At 36.8% G+C, this 18729-nt stretch overlaps 2 protein-coding genes across 2 annotated transcripts; one reads left to right on the top strand and one right to left on the bottom strand.

Moving 5' to 3' along the window:
• Nucleotides 1-2959: 2959 nt before the first annotated feature.
• Nucleotides 2960-9214, bottom strand: LOC139093031 (vitellogenin-A1-like). Its single transcript, XM_070643622.1, has 3 exons — nt 9181-9214; nt 4277-9076; nt 2960-4194 (listed from the first exon to the last, which is right to left on the bottom strand). Exons 1-3 carry the CDS (start codon nt 9212-9214, stop codon nt 2960-2962), a joined length of 6069 nt encoding a protein of 2022 aa, XP_070499723.1.
• Nucleotides 9215-10755: 1541 nt separating this feature from the next.
• LOC139093028 (vitellogenin-A1-like) lies at nt 10756-18664 on the top strand (the record flags this gene model as incomplete). Its single annotated transcript, XM_070643619.1, has 4 exons — nt 10756-10828; nt 12496-17295; nt 17504-17957; nt 18014-18664. Coding segments are annotated over exons 1-4 (5978 nt in total), but the record flags the coding sequence as incomplete, so codon positions are not given.
• Between the last annotated feature and the right edge of the window lie 65 nt (nt 18665-18729).

The following is an 18729-nucleotide window of genomic DNA, read 5'->3' as shown; positions in this document are numbered from 1 at the left end:
AAATGTAGCTCACAGCTTTTCTTTGCAGATCAGAGACAATACGCTGACAAAAGCTTCGTTAAAGGAGTGTTTCTAATCCCACTATAATTGATAGGTCTATTAAGTATGCAGATTTAGCGCATCCTAACTCGTTAAACAATCATTAGCCTCATTAACAGCGAAATGTCCTGACGAAGCTTTAGATCTCAAAGAGCTAAATAGCTAAAGTTTTTTTAAGTCCATTTATGTACTGAATTTGAGCATTTGAATAGAAAGAGTCGAATAAAATAAAGCTTCTAGTCAATGAAAACAAGACAAAGATGATAAGAGATTTTAGGTGGTCAATGAATTTGTCTACCTTGGGGTTTTTAACAATAATAATTTCGACAGTGTTGAAGCTCAAGTAAGTAAGGTCTTAAAGGCAGACTTTGTAGATAGTAAAAGGTTACGTAAACGGCCTAAGGACTCATGGAAAGAGCTGACGATCGAGATAGTATTGCATTTGGAATCGAAAATTGCCAAATGGTAGCCAGCGATAGGGCGAGGTTTATTATTGCCTGCAACCAGTAAGGTATCGAGAAATTTGAGAGCCACAATTTTAGTATGAGATACCCTATCCCCACATATTGAAATGTTGCCACCACGGCGACGAGGTGGTAGTATCATTAGAACCAAGTGCCAGTCACTTGCCAAATCAGGATGTTTTAGCCAAATGGCAGCCACTTGGTTCTAAGTATCCAAATGGCCGGCCAAGTTTCATTGCGGTTTAACAACTTACTTCCGCATACTTCACAGACTTGTTTCATAAATGTTTGAGACATTTTCAAAAACATTTTACTAAAACCAGCAAATTATATTTTGGAGAGGAAAAGAATAATTAAAACCATCGAAATTCTGAAAAATTCCAAGTGAAGTTATTCCTACACCATGATGGAATATTATCGAAAAGAAAAATTTGATTATTTATTCCGACGCGGCGAAGGAATAACTTCACTTGAAATATATAAGTGAAGTTATTACCGCACTTCGCAAGAATTGCAACAACTATTTTTTCATTACATTCAATATTGCGGTAATAACTTCACTTATATTTTATAGGTGAAATTAGGTTTCTGAAAAACCGTGTTTTTTGAAAACCGCGGTTTTGCGGTTTTCCAAAATTGCAAAAACCGCGGTTTTGCGGTTTTTCGCGGTTTTCAGTTTTCATACAAATTTATGAAATTTTTGGCAAAAATTTAAATTTGGAGTTTTATGCATAAAAGTATCAAATTTTTCTAATTTCCGCCATTTTATTTAGATCCAGTTTCAAATTGGTTGATAAAATAGTCCAAAAAATTATTTGTTATAAAAACTTTTAAAATTAAAGTTGTTCTTCCCGGATTGTAAGATTTTAATCCAGTTTTTTAATTTAATAGAAAATTTAAATTTATTTTTGGAAAATTTTCTTCAAAAATTTACATTTTGTGGATTTATGAAAATTTTTCCATACAAAATTCTAAAACTGCGGTTTTTTCTTTTAAAAGATTTTAGGGTCAAAAAGTGCGGCTTTGCGGTTTTCGGAAAACCGCTTCCAGAAACCCTAGGTGAAATTATTCCGTCGTGGTGCCGGAATAACTTCACTTACATTTTGTAGGTGAAGTTATTACCGCCCGATGCAAAATTAAATTTCGACATTATTCCCGACTAGCGATTTCCTCTCCAAGTGAAGTTATTCCACGTCGGTGCTATTACTGGGCATCATCTTGGCAATTTTTTGTCATTAATTTGTTTTGTTAACTATTTAGAACACATTTTTGTGTACTGGAAATGATTTTTTTCATCCTCAAAATTTCTAATAAAACTATTAGTATTACATTTGCACTTGAATTCGACTAAAAACTTGATATTTTTTTCATCGTCCAATCCCGGGATTAATCCCGGGATCCCGGGATTGAGATTTCAAATCCCGTAATCCCGGGATTGAGATTTTGTCCCGGGATTGAAACCCCTAAACAGAAGTATTTAAACTTCTAAACAGAGCTCATAGTCTACTTGAATTTTGTATGGAGTCGAGTACACTAGAGTCGATTTATTTGTGCAAAATTCGAGACGACTACTAGCTCTGTTTCTAAAAAAGCGCAGATTTTGAAATTTATGTATTTGTGCCAAAGACCTTCAAGTTATCAAATTAAATTAGTGCATTGTCAATTACTCCACAAAGCCACTTACTGCCTTGATGTTCGATTACTATCCCTAACAGGTGACCTTGCTCGTGCACGTTGCTCTAAGCTTACTCTGCTCTTGAGAGCATGATCTTTGCTGCTAGCATGCTCAGCGAATTTATAAGTGAAATTTCATATTAAGACTTCATTAAGACTTAAATTAGTTCACATGCAATCCTTTATTGCCATTCAATAATGATATCATCAAATTGTTATAGATTGATGCAAACCTGTGAGTTTTGTAAGCTTGTTGAAGTTTCTGAATTTAGAGTGTTAACATGCAAATTCAGGTGTAATACTGCATCTTTGATTATTGCAAGTTTCGAAAACCATACTGCTGCTGGATCCTTTATACTACTAAACTATCCTGTAATTACAGAAAACCCCATAAGAAATCAAACAAATTTAAATTTTAATTATTACAAAAATTCAAAAAAATTTATTTATTTAGTAAATTTTTGTTCGTATATTTTTTTGGTTGTACAAAATCGTTTGCATGATGGATTCATGCTCGATTGTAACATTTTTTGGAATGCTCGTTGTTTCTACAAACTACTTGAGATGATTTTTTTTAATTCAAACTTTTCTTCTTCATCACTTTTTCAAAATTTTGTTCCTTAATTTTTCTTAAACTTTTAGTGCCAAATTGAAATTCAGCATGAAAGTTTAAGAACCTGAATTTTAAATAATTTTGGTTTTTGAAAATTTCAGAAGATCAAAAAAGTTTTTTCATTAATTTAGCCATAAAGTTAGTCGGAGATTAGCATGAAGTCATCAATTTACATACGTTGGACTTTAGCTTTTTGGATTTTTTGGTTATTTTGACGTCTGACACATTTTGTTGGATGTTCCAACTTGATTGTCTTGTGTGTTTCGTGTGTCTTGAAGTCTGGATCATTTCCTCTCTTGTGTTCTCTAACATGATCCTTAGCTTCATGTTTGCTCATGCAATGGACATCGAAGAACTTGTTGTCAGTCTCAGCTGCCTTGAACTTATTTGGGCATGTTGGAATCTTCCTCTTTGTGAAGCAGACTTCGTTGTCACGTTCTATTTTGCGGACACGTTGTTCTGGTAAGATTTCATTTGGGCGTGGACGTCCATTTTCCATTGATTCTGAGCTGCTGCTGCTGCTTGATGAGCTTGAGCTTGAGCTTGATGAGCTTGAGCTGCTTGATGATGATGAGCTTGAGCTTGAACTGCTTGATGATGATGAGCTTGAACTTCCTGACCATTTTGGACTGTGTTTTGGTGTTTTACGCCATGCTTCACGGTCACCGATGATATTTCCATAGATATACTCAACTTCATAACGTTGTGTCTTCATTGCCTTGTTGTGTGCACTCTTGGCATCAGCTGAGCATGAATCATCAACGATAGCCCATGATGCAGCAAAGTTGTCAGAGTTTCCGAAGACTTTTTGGTCTGGTGCTCTGAATTCGTCCATTTCATTTCCATTGTTGGATCCGCAAAGTCCATTGATATCATCACGATGCTTGTTGGTCTTTGATGTGATAATAGCACGACGTCCATCAGTTGTCAATTCAAGTTCTCCATCACGAACTTCAATACGAATTTCACCATTCTTAAGTTTATAGGCACGGATGAGTGGTGTATCTTGAGCATCTTGTCCTTGGTGTTCCAAGGCACGGTCAGTTTCCAAATGTTGTTCTTGTTCATTCAAGAACAATTTAGCTCCATTTCCTGATCCTTCAACTCTGATGATTTGATCTTCACCGTTTTCTTGTCCAATGACAATTGCAAATTCCTTACGATCACGATCAGCATGTGGCATTTGACGGGTCAATACAGCAATTCTATCACTTTGATCTTCGTCTGAAGATGATTGGATTCTGTTTGAAGATTGGATTCTGCTTGATGATTGGATTTGGTTTGTTGTGTTGTATTCTTCTTTTGGATTTGAGATCATAGCTACATGCCAGCATTGTGGAACTTCGAAGTCATATTGGACATTGTCGAATGTTTCGATTGAGTTTTGGTCAATGATGCAGGTTGCTGTGAAATAGAAAGTCGGAGGTTAAGCTTGTGATAAATAAAACTTGATGATAATCAGGTTTATAAAGTGAATGAAACTTACGTTCATGAGCATCATTTGTAACTTCAGATGCCCATCTTTGGTAAGGGCTCATTTCTGGATGAACGAGATAATATTTAGCAAAGCATGATGGAACCTGGATATCAGCATAGTGATTTTCGAAGCTTGGTGTCTTAATTGTAATATTAAGTGATTCTAAATCCTCTGGATCATATTGAAGTTCCATTTGGATTTGCTTATTTGAACTCTTTCTGTCATTTGAAGATACTTGATGACGTGCGAGCATGCTGTAGAAGCGACCACGTGAGTGACGTGCAACATTTTGTGCCCATTCCTTTTGTTTAGATGAGAAGTTGTCGTAGTCAATGGTGTATGTGTATCTGTCGTAGAGTGAGGCTTGATAGATTGCATCTCTGCATTCTTCTTGAAGGAAGTTTCCAGCCTTCATTTGCTTTCTGCATTCTTCGGCATCTTCAGATTGTTCAACTTCTTGTCTACGTTCATTTGATAATTCAGCCTTTCTCTTCATTGTGATCTTAGCCTTATTTGGTTCATCAGCATTACCGAATTCAAATTCGACCTTCCATTTGGAATCATCTTGTGATTTCAATGCATCATTTAAGTTCAATTCTGGTACATTTGGTGCTTGGTAGTAAGCACGAAGATTGACTTCCTTGTTGTACTTGTTGGCATTTACATTAGCATTGAAAATGCATCTCCAGTCATGGTTGACTTTGCTGCTTCCAACGACAATGTTTGATTGGAATTTAGATTTGCTATTTCCGTCAGCATCAACAAATTTGATTTGAGCTTGGACTCCAGTGATTTCAGCATTGTTCCATGAGCCAGCAAGTCTGTTGAGATCCTCGCGGAGCTTAAGCAAATCTTTGTTTTGCCATGACATATCTCTTTGTGTGTTCTTTGGATGTTGTGGAATTTCTTCATCTTCATATGATTCCTTCTTTTCAAGTTGAACTTGGATCTTCATCTTTTGGGCTGATGATGTTTGTTGGTTTGTGAGGACTTCGAGTTTCCAGTGTTCGCTGCTATCAATGTCTGTTAAGAATGTAGCAAGTCCAGCCCAGTTTCCTGTGCTGTAGAGTTCCATGAGCTTCTCTCTGCATAATGGGTCCTTTTCGTACTTAACATTAATGTCAAGAACTAATCCAGTTGATCTTTCACCAATACGTGCATGAATGTTCTTCTCTTCATCGACTGAAACGAATTTTGTATCATGATCAGCAGTATAGTCAATTGTAGCTTCAACACTACGACGTTCAGTGTATGGCCATGATGACATGTGCAATAAGGTAGCATCCTTGGTGTCCATGTTTTCGAATTCAGCACTGACTTGTGATTTAACGAGATCAAGATTGATGTTCATACGAACTGGCAAGCGGATTTGAAGTTTCTTTTGGATTCCAGCTGAATATCTTTGCTTATCAAAGACTGTTGTGAATCCAACTTGAGCATCGATTTGTGAGGCATAGAGTGAATCCCATGTTCCTGATAATGTAGCTTGTGTTGGTGAACCTTTTCCATCAAAGTTATATTCTGGTGGATTTGTGGCAAGACGAAGTTCACCACCTGAACGGACAACAGTTGGTGTTCTATGGACGAATGAGAATGGAAGACCTGATGCAAGTGGGAAGCCAATTTCAACAACTTCTTGATTGAAGATCTTGCTGTAATCAAATTGATGTCCTTGTGATAATTGTTGGGCAACTCTGTGAAGATATTGTGGGATCTTTTCAATGGTTTCATTGTTGAATGTCCAGAATCTCTTCAAGTTGTTGACTTTCATTAAGATTTGTCCTTCTAATTGTTCTTGTTGTTCTGATTGGAGATCCAAAAGTCTTTCAATTTCATCAAGATCGAATCCTGATTTCTTTGGTTGATTTTCTTGTGGTTGATTCTTGTTCAATCTGTTCTTACGTTGTCCTGAGGTGAATTGATCTCTGACCATATCAATCATTTGATCGACACTTGAGATCATTGCATGATATTCATTCCAGCGGTGCTTATATCCACCCATATCTTTTGTGAGTTGGAATGAAGCGACCTTTGGGAACAAACTGTCTTCACTTCCGATCTTTGCAGCATGAAGTGTGTAGGCAAGATTCATTTCGTCCATAATCCAGTCATGGATATGAATGCGTGAGTTTTGGACACCTTCTGGAACATCTTCTTCATCATCATCGAGAAGTTGACGAGCATTTTCAGCATTTTCTGCAAGTTCACGATTATCTGGATGGTCAAGTTCAGCAGCAGTTTCGAGTGCTGTACGGACAGCATGTGCAACTTGTTGTGATGGTTCTTGGTTAGCCATTTCAGCTAAACGTTGAAGCATCTCAACTGGTGGATTGGTTCTCATAAGTCCATAGATGGCAGCAACACGTGTTTCATAACGTTCAGCAGCATTTTGGTAGACACGGAAGAAGATCATGCGGGCAAGTTTTGGATGAAGATTGGCAAGCTTGTTGAGTGATGTGATGATAGCAAGACGTTGGAATTCTGTAGCTGGTGCTTTTCCTTCCAAGTATGGTTCGAAAACTTCAAGGATTGCTGGATGTCCCAATTGTCCTAAGGCACGGATAAGAACTAACATGCGTGAGCTATCACCGTGTTTTGAGGCCTTCTTCATTTCAATATCAAGATATGGAATTACTTTAGCTTGAACAATGTTGAATTTTCTATCAGCAAGACGTCCATAAGCATGAACTGGATAGAATGTATGAGCAGATTGGTTGTTGACTTGTGCGAAGCTTAAGAATCCACTGAGGGCAAGGAGTGATGCTGAGGCCAAATAACTTTGTTTTTGGACTTCATCACATGTAGCGAATTCAAAGAATTCCTTCATAAGTTCTTCAGTTGGATAACGGATTGTCTTAACTTGTCTTGCGATCAAGTTTGCAGCTTCAGTTCTCATGACTTTCTTGTCCTTCTTAATCCAGTTAACAATGGTACCGAATGAGGCTGGTGTACCTGCTTCAGCGACTGCATCACGATATGTTTTCCATACAGCCAAGTTCTTTGCATCCTTTGATGATTGAGCTGGTTGTAAATTCTTTTCATCAGCATAAAGTTGATTACCAACTTCTTCGATTTCCTTTTGGGTCATGATTCTGACAAGTGTAGCAAGTGTGTTGAACTTTCTCAATGTTTGTTGTTCTGGCATTGTATTTGGATCTTGTAATTGTTCACCGATTTCTTGTGCAAGCTTAAGAGCCTTCTTTGGTGCATTAATTTTATCTTGGAGTAAAGAGAAAACTGTGAATGGTGCATTGACTGGCTTGTTGCTTCTTGGACGATCAGCGTGGAATTCTTCACTTGAGGAGTCTGACATTGATGATGAATCAGAATCAGAGCTTGAATCAGATTCGCTGCTTGAACTTGATGAACTTGAGCTTGATGAGCTTGAGCTTGATGATGAGCTGCTTGAGCTTGAGCTACTGCTTGAGTTTGAGCTTGATGAGCTGCTACTGTCACTGCTGCTGCTGCTGCTGCTGCTTGATGAGCTAAGTGGCTTGTGTTGTTTGTTCTGATCCTTCTTCAATTGTTGTTGTTGTTGCTTTTGGTTTGGTGCATTACGACGTGAACGCTTCAATTTGTTTTGTTGATTGGCATGTTGCTTGTTCTTTTGTTGTTGGTTCTTTTCGTCACTTTCTGATGATGAGCTTGATGAGCTTGAATCAGAGCTTGATGATGAACTTGAGCTGCTGCTTGAGCTTGATGATGATGAGCTTGAGCTGCTTGAACTTGAACTTGAGCTTGATGAGCTTGATGAAGATGAGCTTGATGTATAGTTTTGAACACGATTGTTATCAGCTGCAACATTGTTGTATTGATAATACAAGCTTGTACGGACCATATCATCTGTTCTGGCTGGAACATCATTCTTATCATCACGCAATTCAATCAATGTAACATTGACACGTGACACAACCATGGCTTTATTGGTGTTATATAATTCAGGACTGACAACGACTTTGTTGACGGTGATTGATGATTGGATTGTGAAGTTTGAGAGATGTCCAGTAAGGATTGTACGTTGAACATTTGAGCGTGCAAACCAATCACCCATTTTATTGGATCCTGGATGTTGTGAGCTCAATGCAGTGATTCCGAAATGATATCCAAGATTAACATCACAGTCGCTTAAGTTTGTAGTCTTGACGACTTCAATGAAGCTTTGTCCGTCTTTCTTGAGATTTGGCATTGGAGCCCATTCTTGATTGGCAGCAACTTGATAGTCTGGGATTGGTGAGATGTCATATAAAGTCTTACATTTACCATGGACTGATGGTTCCATAGTCTTGTATGCTGCAGTGTGTGTTTCATGATCAGGCAATTGATTGCGTCTGCATTGGATCAAGTTTTGTGCTTGTGTATCAACTTGGAATTGTGAGACAATTCCCTTGAGGATATTAGCTTGATCATTTGAGACATCCTTATCGAAATACAAAGCACGGATTGCTCCATTCTTCAATTCAACATGGAATTGTTTCTTGCTGATTGGCATTTGTTTCCATTGAGCAGTCTTTGGTGCATCTGAATCCCAACCATCAGCCATCTCATCATTGACTTGAGCATATTGAGCATCACTCAATTGCATAACGACATTGTCGCGGTCACGTGGACGAACTGAGAGGCGAGCTTTCATCATGATACCAGCATATTGGTCTTTCATATCAGGTAAAGCAGCAAGAGTACGGCTACGAACACGATAAATGTATTCCTTATCCTGATTCCATGCTCCATACCAGCGACGGGATGATTGTTGTAATTGATTCTTTTGTTGGTTTTGTTGATGTCCACTCTGTTGACTTGCGAGTGCCAAAACTGAATAAATAATAAATTTATTTAATTTTAGAATCAGGCTACTTTGATTATTATCACTAAGAATTTTTTGCTGACATTTTCAAATTGTTATTTTTTCAACTTACCCAGCAAAGTGCTGATTATTAAGAAATATTTCATCTCGGTCGTCTTATTGTAATCACTTCAATTCACTTCTGTTGTACTGATTGACTATACAGATGATGGGAAATGAATGATGATCACTATACAATTGTCTATGCTTTTTATACTCAAAACTTTCCCCACTTTTCACTGAAATTTTCCATTCAATCTTTTATTCTTCTTATTAAAAGTCTAATCTTGCAATATAATGAATCAAGATCGAGTAAAAACAGTTAACATAGGCACAATAAAATCACATATAGAAATGAAAATGCAAGACTTGCAAATCTAATAAAGTTCAATATTCGCGATTATTTTTTCCTGAATGAGTATAATGGAACAGGATAGAAACAGCTTGAGTTTAAGGTTGTCTACAATAAAGTTGATTTGATTAAAATTGCATTTACTGAATAAAATACTTTGATGCTGTTGAACTTGAAACTATTTTAAAAATTTGATGAATTTAAAGTTTTCATGCGCGTGCTGCTTTATTCTGAATCATAAATCTTGAAATTTATTGAAATCAAATCAGCTATTTACTATAATGGGTGACCATCTTATTATATTGAAGAATGGATTTTATGTTGAAATTGAAAATTTAATCTCTGATTTTATGTATTTGCCTGTCTTTAGATATAAATGATGATTAAATTTTATGCCGTCCATAAGCATGTATGAATTAAATGTTTCAAATTTTGAACATAATATTGCTTAAATTGCTCAATAATTCGACCTTTTTATCCTTATATCATCTCTGATATTCAAATATACAGCAGACAATGTGGATTTGATATCATCGAAATTGTACAGTTTTAAGCATTGAGCCTAATATAACATAATGTTGCTTAAAAAAAACGGCACTGCATCTGCTGTACCATGAAGCATCGAGCCTTGATTCGCATTGCTTTTGTTTAGCAATTTTGAATGAAAAATCGTAGCAGGTAAAGCACCATGTGGAAAATATGACTATGAATATGTAGGTCGACTGAATTATTGTACTTTTATAATATTGCACTTTATTACTTGATGCTAAGTCTTGATAAAGCCCTAATTTTATAGCCCCGAGTTCCAACTAACTTAAAAGTCGAAAATTTTGAATTTTTGGATAAATTATTAGGGCTTGAATTCATATTATTAAATTTATATTAACAATTGCTTAAATGTTCAAAACATTTAGATCTTCAAGAATTCAGAGAGTCACCATACCATAGATTTTGACTTGTCTTATGATACACATTGAATGTCTATTGTGGATTACTTTGAATGGTCAAACATATAGTTGGATTTTCACAATTTTTGAACTTATATCGCATTAAGATTGTTATGTTTTACTTCATCATTATCATTAATGTCTAAATTGAAAGTAAGCTTCTTGTCTATAAGTTGTAGCGAATCTATCTTTTAATGTGGATTCGTATGCAAGATGATATTTAGCCCCTTTATGCTTGTGGAAGGCTATACTTTAATAAATCAAACTTTATTTGATATCTTGAAATGTACTGGATCTTTATTTTCTTGACTTATAGATGTACACGAAAAACCTCTGGTCTATAAACATAATGCCATTAGTAACATTCTTAAATTTATCATTTATACAACTTACAATAAATCTTCCAGTGATTAGTACAAGAGGTAAAGTGTTTCTCATGTAAATGCTATGTATTCTTATAACTAAAATAGAAGCGAGACATTAGATTTTAATATTCTAACATATAAATCGTGAACCTTACTGTCGATAATAGTTGGCGAAAATTACACAAATAGCTTCCAGTGCTATGAGTTAACCTTATTATGTAGACTTGACTAAATTTCTAAAATCGACAAAATTTAATTTTAGACAATGTCTCATTATTTTTTCTATGTTCTATAATCACCTTAAATGTAAATTATTTCAGATTCTTAATATATATATTAATTTCTATAGTTAATTCTGATTTGATCTTAACAATTCAACTTTTTTTACAATCTGATTATCATCACTTATTTTCGAAATTTCGAAAACCGATTCAAATTTTCTTTACCACAAAGTTGACCATGAAATTTTAATATCGATTTTCACGCATGGCTATCCAGAATTTGGAACCATGGCGAAAATTTATCTTAAAATATTACATAAATTTATCATTGAAAATATATGACATTTCAGATATGCATACATAAGAAAAGCTACTCTTCAATAAAGACCACGTAAGAAAATTAAAAACAGATTTAAACTTTGTTTTAACTTGTTCGATAAAAATTGAGCTGGATTGGACATGATGTTACGAAAAACTACTGAATTATTTACATTTTAAATTTAAAAGTTACTCTGGATGTAATTTGATTCTATTACAGAACCTATGAATTTTGACAATATTGAAGATTAATCATTTAATGATGTAATTTGAGTTTAACATTTTGCCACACCCTTATAAAAATATAAAATACTTTAAATCAGACTTATCATTCTTAATTGCAGTTTGAAAAAATATCCACAGTTAATAGTAAATAGCTGATTTGATTTCAATAAATTTCAAGATTCAAATTTAACCGACAATTTTTAGACATCATTAAACTGTTTTTAATTTAGTTCGAAATTTTTTAATCCTACAACAAAGAAATCTTATCCCTGAAAAAGTCATAAATCTTTACCGAATAGAACAAGTCGCAATATCGATTAGAAATCCGGCACTATGTCAGGGTCACTCTGGTCTGAGTGAACATTTGATCGATTAAATGATTTGTACCATGCAGGTCCAAAGAAGCCTCCATGATTCATCACCATGCTTTTCTTCAAAGCCTTCATGGGTACTCAATAAACTAATTAACTAATATTGCAAATCATCAGTAAACATCCTGTTGTTTAGTAAAAAGCAAAATCTATATTAAAATCAGGACGACGACTTTTTATAAAACGCAAGACTTGCATTTTCATTTCTATATGTGATTTTATTGTGCCTATGTTAACTATTTTTACTCGATCTTGATTCATTATATTGCAAGATTAGACTTTTAATACGAAGAATAAAAGATTGAATGGAAAATTTCAGTGAAAAGTGGGGAAAGTTTTGAGTATAAAAAGCATAGACAATTGTATAGTGATCATCATTCATTTCCCATCATCTGTATAGTCAATCAGTACAACAGAAGTGAATTGAAGTGATTACAATAAGACGACCGAGATGAAATATTTCTTAATAATCAGCACTTTGCTGGGTAAGTTGAAAAAATAACAATTTGAAAATGTCAGCAAAAAATTCTTAGTGATAATAATCAAAGTAGCCTGATTCTAAAATTAAATAAATTTATTATTTATTCAGTTTTGGCACTCGCAAGTCAACAGAGTGGACATCAACAAAACCAACAAAAGAATCAATTACAACAATCATCCCGTCGCTGGTATGGAGCATGGAATCAGGATAAGGAATACATTTATCGTGTTCGTAGCCGTACTCTTGCTGCTTTACCTGATATGAAAGACCAATATGCTGGTATCATGATGAAAGCTCGCCTCTCAGTTCGTCCACGTGACCGCGACAATGTCGTTATGCAATTGAGTGATGCTCAATATGCTCAAGTCAATGATGAGATGGCTGATGGTTGGGATTCAGATGCACCAAAGACTGCTCAATGGAAACAAATGCCAATCAGCAAGAAACAATTCCATGTTGAATTGAAGAATGGAGCAATCCGTGCTTTGTATTTCGATAAGGATGTCTCAAATGATCAAGCTAATATCCTCAAGGGAATTGTCTCACAATTCCAAGTTGATACACAAGCACAAAACTTGATCCAATGCAGACGCAATCAATTGCCTGATCATGAAACACACACTGCAGCATACAAGACTATGGAACCATCAGTCCATGGTAAATGTAAGACTTTATATGACATCTCACCAATCCCAGACTATCAAGTTGCTGCCAATCAAGAATGGGCTCCAATGCCAAATCTCAAGAAAGACGGACAAAGCTTCATTGAAGTCGTCAAGACTACAAACTTAAGCGACTGTGATGTTAATCTTGGATATCATTTCGGAATCACTGCATTGAGCTCACAACATCCAGGATCCAATAAAATGGGTGATTGGTTTGCACGCTCAAATGTTCAACGTACAATCCTTACTGGACATCTCTCAAACTTCACAATCCAATCATCAATCACCGTCAACAAAGTCGTTGTCAGTCCTGAATTATATAACACCAATAAAGCCATGGTTGTGTCACGTGTCAATGTTACATTGATTGAATTGCGTGATGATAAGAATGATGTTCCAGCCAGAACAGATGATATGGTCCGTACAAGCTTGTATTATCAATACAACAATGTTGCAGCTGATAACAATCGTGTTCAAAACTATACATCAAGCTCATCTTCATCAAGCTCATCAAGCTCAAGTTCAAGTTCAAGCAGCTCAAGCTCATCATCATCAAGCTCAAGCAGCAGCTCAAGTTCATCATCAAGCTCTGATTCAAGCTCATCAAGCTCATCATCAGAAAGTGACGAAAAGAACCAACAACAAAAGAACAAGCAACATGCCAATCAACAAAACAAATTGAAGCGTTCACGTCGTAATGCACCAAACCAAAAGCAACAACAACAACAATTGAAGAAGGATCAGAACAAACAACACAAGCCACTTAGCTCATCAAGCAGCAGCAGCAGCAGCAGCAGTGACAGTAGCAGCTCATCAAGCTCAAACTCAAGCAGTAGCTCAAGCTCAAGCAGCTCATCATCAAGCTCAAGCTCATCAAGCTCAAGTTCATCAAGTTCAAGCAGCGAATCTGATTCAAGCTCTGATTCTGATTCATCATCAATGTCAGACTCCTCAAGTGAAGAATTCCACGCTGATCGTCCAAGAAGCAACAAGCCAGTCAATGCACCATTCACAGTTTTCTCTTTACTCCAAGATAAAATTAATGCACCAAAGAAGGCTCTTAAGCTTGCACAAGAAATCGGTGAACAATTACAAGATCCAAATACAATGCCAGAACAACAAACATTGAGAAAGTTCAACACACTTGCTACACTTGTCAGAATCATGACCCAAAAGGAAATCGAAGAAGTTGGTAATCAACTTTATGCTGATGAAAAGAATTTACAACCAGCTCAATCATCAAAGGATGCAAAGAACTTGGCTGTATGGAAAACATATCGTGATGCAGTCGCTGAAGCAGGTACACCAGCCTCATTCGGTACCATTGTTAACTGGATTAAGAAGGACAAGAAAGTCATGAGAACTGAAGCTGCAAACTTGATCGCAAGACAAGTTAAGACAATCCGTTATCCAACTGAAGAACTTATGAAGGAATTCTTTGAATTCGCTACATGTGATGAAGTCCAAAAACAAAGTTATTTGGCCTCAGCATCACTCCTTGCCCTCAGTGGATTCTTAAGCTTCGCACAAGTCAACAACCAATCTGCTCATACATTCTATCCAGTTCATGCTTATGGACGTCTTGCTGATAGAAAATTCAACATTGTTCAAGCTAAAGTCATACCATATCTTGATATTGAAATGAAGAAGGCCTCAAAACACGGTGATAGCTCACGCATGTTAGTTCTTATCCGTGCCTTAGGACAATTGGGACATCCAGCAATCCTTGAAGTTTTCGAACCATACTTGGAAGGAAAAGCACCAGCTACAGAATTCCAACGTCTTGCTATCATCACATCACTCAACAAGCTTGCCAATCTTCATCCAAAACTTGCCCGCATGATCTTCTTCCGTGTCTACCAAAATGCTGCTGAACGTTATGAAACACGTGTTGCTGCCATCTATGGACTTATGAGAACCAATCCACCAGTTGAGATGCTTCAACGTTTAGCTGAAATGGCTAACCAAGAACCATCACAACAAGTTGCACATGCTGTCCGTACAGCACTCGAAACTGCTGCTGAACTTGACCATCCAGATAATCGTGAACTTGCAGAAAATGCTGAAAATGCTCGTCAACTTCTCGATGATGATGAAGAAGATGTTCCAGAAGGTGTCCAAAACTCACGCATTCATATCCATGACTGGATTATGGACGAAATGAATCTTGCCTACACACTTCATGCTGCAAAGATCGGAAGTGAAGACAGTTTGTTCCCAAAGGTCGCTTCATTCCAACTCACAAAAGATATGGGTGGATATAAGCACCGCTGGAATGAATATCATGCAATGATCTCAAGTGTCGATCAAATGATTGATATGGTCAGAGATCAATTCACCTCAGGACAACGTAAGAACAGATTGAACAAGAATCAACCACAAGAAAATCAACCAAAGAAATCAGGATTCGATCTTGATGAAATTGAAAGACTTTTGGATCTCCAATCAGAACAACAAGAACAATTAGAAGGACAAATCTTAATGAAAGTCAACAACTTGAAGAGATTCTGGACATTCAACAATGAAACCATTGAAAAGATCCCACAATATCTTCACAGAGTTGCCCAACAATTATCACAAGGACATCAATTTGATTACAGCAAGATCTTCAATCAAGAAGTTGTTGAAATTGGCTTCCCACTTGCATCAGGTCTTCCATTCTCATTCGTCCATAGAACACCAACTGTTGTCCGTTCAGGTGGTGAACTTCGTCTTGCCACAAATCCACCAGAATATAACTTTGATGGTAAAGGTGCACCAACACAAGCTACATTATCAGGAACATGGGATTCACTCTATGCCTCACAAATCGATGCTCAAGTTGGATTCACAACAGTCTTTGATAAGCAAAGATATTCAGCTGGAATCCAAAAGAAACTTCAAATCCGCTTACCAGTTCGCATGAACATCAATCTTGATCTCGTTAAATCACAAGTCAGTGCTGAATTCGAAAACATGGACACCAAGGATGCTACCTTATTGCACATGTCATCATGGCCATACACTGAACGTCGTAGTGTTGAAGCTACAATTGATTTCGATGCTGATCATGACACAAAAATTGTTTCAGTTGCTGAACAAAAGAACATTCATGCACGTGTTGGTGAAAGATCAACTGGATTAGTTCTTGACATTAATGTCAATTACGAAAGAGATCCACTTTGCAAAAAGAAGCTCATGGAACACTACAGCGCAGGAAACTATGCTGGTCTTGTTTCATACGTCACAGGCGTCGACAGCAGCGAACACTGGAAACTCGAAGTCCTCACAAACCAACAAGTATCATCAGCCCAAAAGATGAAGATCCAAGTTCAACTTGAAAAGAAGGAATCATTCGAAGATGAAGATAAACTCCAACATCCAAAGAACACACAAAAGACAATGCCATGGCAAAACCAAGATTTGCTTAAGCTTCGTCAAGAACTCAACAAACTCGGCGGTTCATGGAACAATGCTGAAATTAAGGGAGCTCAAGTTCAAGTTAAATTTGTTGATGCTAGCGGAAGTACAAAGACTAAATTTGTCTCAAACTTTGTTGCTGGAACAAGCAAGGTTAGCCATGACTGGCGTCTTATTGTCAATACCAATGTCGATGCTGTTAAATACAACAAGGAAGTCAACTTCCGTGTTCTCCTTCAAGCACCAAATGTACCAGAAATGAGCCTCGATGATGCATTGAAATCACAAGATGACGGTAAAATGAGAATTGAATTTGAATTTGGAAACACAAATGAACCAAAGAAGGCTAAGGTTACAATCAAGGGTAAAGCAATCCAAACCGATGAATTTAGACAAGAAGTTGAACAATCAGAAGATGCTCAAGAATGCAGAAAGCAAATGAAGGTCGGAAACTGGCTCCAAGAAGAATGCAGAAATGCCATCTTCCAAGCTTCAATCTACGACAGATATACTCATGAAATTGAATACGAAAACTTCTCATCCAAACAAAAGGAATGGTCAAATAAAATTGCTTCACACTTACGCGGAAGTCTCTACAGATATCTTTCATTCTATGAAGTATCATCAAAATCAGGCAACAGTGATAACAAGAAGGTCTATTTAGATTTCCTTCATTCAGCTGATTTCGAGACAATGAATTTGACAGTCAAAACACAACATTTTGAAAAAGTCTTTGCTGACATCGAACTTCCATCATGCTTCAGTAAATACTTCAATTTCCATCCAGAAGATTCTTGCCCATACAAGAGAATGGTCGGATATGCAACAAATGATGCTGATGAACGTAAGTTTCCAAACAGTTTGTCCAAAACGGAATATGAACTTTAGCACACATTCCCTCTGTCAGGACCAAGTAAACTCTATCATGCTTCCCACATATTCCTCTAAACAGGCATATATCCCTTGAGAATCCCACATTCTTTAGTTTTTATTCCTGATTTTCATCAAGTTCTATTTGACAAAAGCTTAACCTCCGACTTTCTATTTCACAGCAACCTGCGTCATTGACCAAAGCTCAATCGAAACATTCGACAATGTCCAATATGACTTCGAAGTTCCACAATGCTGGCATGTAGCTATGATCACAAATCCAAAAGAAGAATTCAACACAACAAACCAAATCCAATCATCAAGCAGAATCCAATCATCAAACAGAATCCAATCTTCAAACGAAGATCAAAGCGAAAGAATTGCTGTCTTGACCCGTCAAATGCCACATTCAGATCGTGATCGTAAAGAATTTGCAATTGTTATTGGACAAGAAAACGGTGAAGATCAAATCATCAGAGTTGAAGGATCAGGAAATGGAGCTAAATTGTTCTTGAATGAACAAGAACAACATTTGGAAACTGACCGTGCCTTGGAACACCAAGGACAAGATGCTCAAGATACACCACTCATCCGTGCCTATAAACTTAAGAATGGTGAAATTCGTATTGAAGTTCCGTGACGGAGAACTTGAATTGACAACTGATGGACGTCGTGCTATTATCACATCAAAGACCAACAAGCATCGTGATGATATCAATGGACTTTGCGGAAGCCAACAATGGAAATGAAATGGACGAATTCAGAGCACCAGACCAAAAAGTCTTCGGAAACTCTGACAACTTTGCTGCATCATGGGCTATCGTTGATGATTCATGCTCAGCTGATGCCAAGAGTGCACACAACAAGGCAATGAAGACCCAACGTTATGAAGTTGAGTATATCTATGGAAATATCATCGGTGACCGTGAAGCATGGCGTAAAACACCAAAACACAGTCCAAAATGGTCAGGAAGTTCAAGCTCATCATCATCAAGCAGCTCAAGCTCAAGCTCATCATCATCAAGCAGCTCAAGTTCATCAAGCTCAAGCTCAAGCTCATCAAGCAGCAGCAGCAGCAGCTCAGAATCAATGGAAAATGGACGTCCACGTCCAAATGAAATCTTACCAGAACAACGTGTCCGTAAAATAGAACGTGACAACGAAGTCTGCTTCACAAAGAGGAAGATTCCAACATGCCCAAATAAGTTCAAGGCAGCTGAGACTGACAACAAGTTCTTCGATGTCCATTGCATGAGCAAACATGAAGCTAAGGATCATGTTAGAGAACACAAGAGAGGAAATGATCCAGACTTCAAGACACACGAAACACACAAGACAATCAAGTTGGAACATCCAACAAAATGTGTCAGACGTCAAAATAACCAAAAAATCCAAAAAGCTAAAGTCC

This window comes from Chironomus tepperi, unplaced genomic scaffold, assembly GCF_022539635.2.
Source record: "Chironomus tepperi strain 1889 unplaced genomic scaffold, CSIRO-AGI_Ctep_v1 contig_321, whole genome shotgun sequence".
NCBI lineage: Eukaryota > Metazoa > Arthropoda > Insecta > Diptera > Chironomidae > Chironomus > Chironomus tepperi.
The sequence above is the reverse complement of the archived record's forward strand: the minus strand, read 5'-3'. Positions and strand labels throughout refer to the sequence as shown.

Bases quoted from the DNA above. Each gene is read 5' to 3' on its own strand.
- LOC139093031 (XM_070643622.1), bottom strand. From the start codon at position 9,214: ATGAAATATTTCTTAATAATCAGCACTTTGCTGG. The intron at 9,077-9,180 runs GTAAGTTGAAAA...TTATTTATTCAG, and splicing joins AATAATCAGCACTTTGCTGG to TTTTGGCACTCGCAAGTCAA. The intron at 4,195-4,276 runs GTAAGTTTCATT...TCTATTTCACAG, and splicing joins TACAAATGATGCTCATGAAC to CAACCTGCATCATTGACCAA.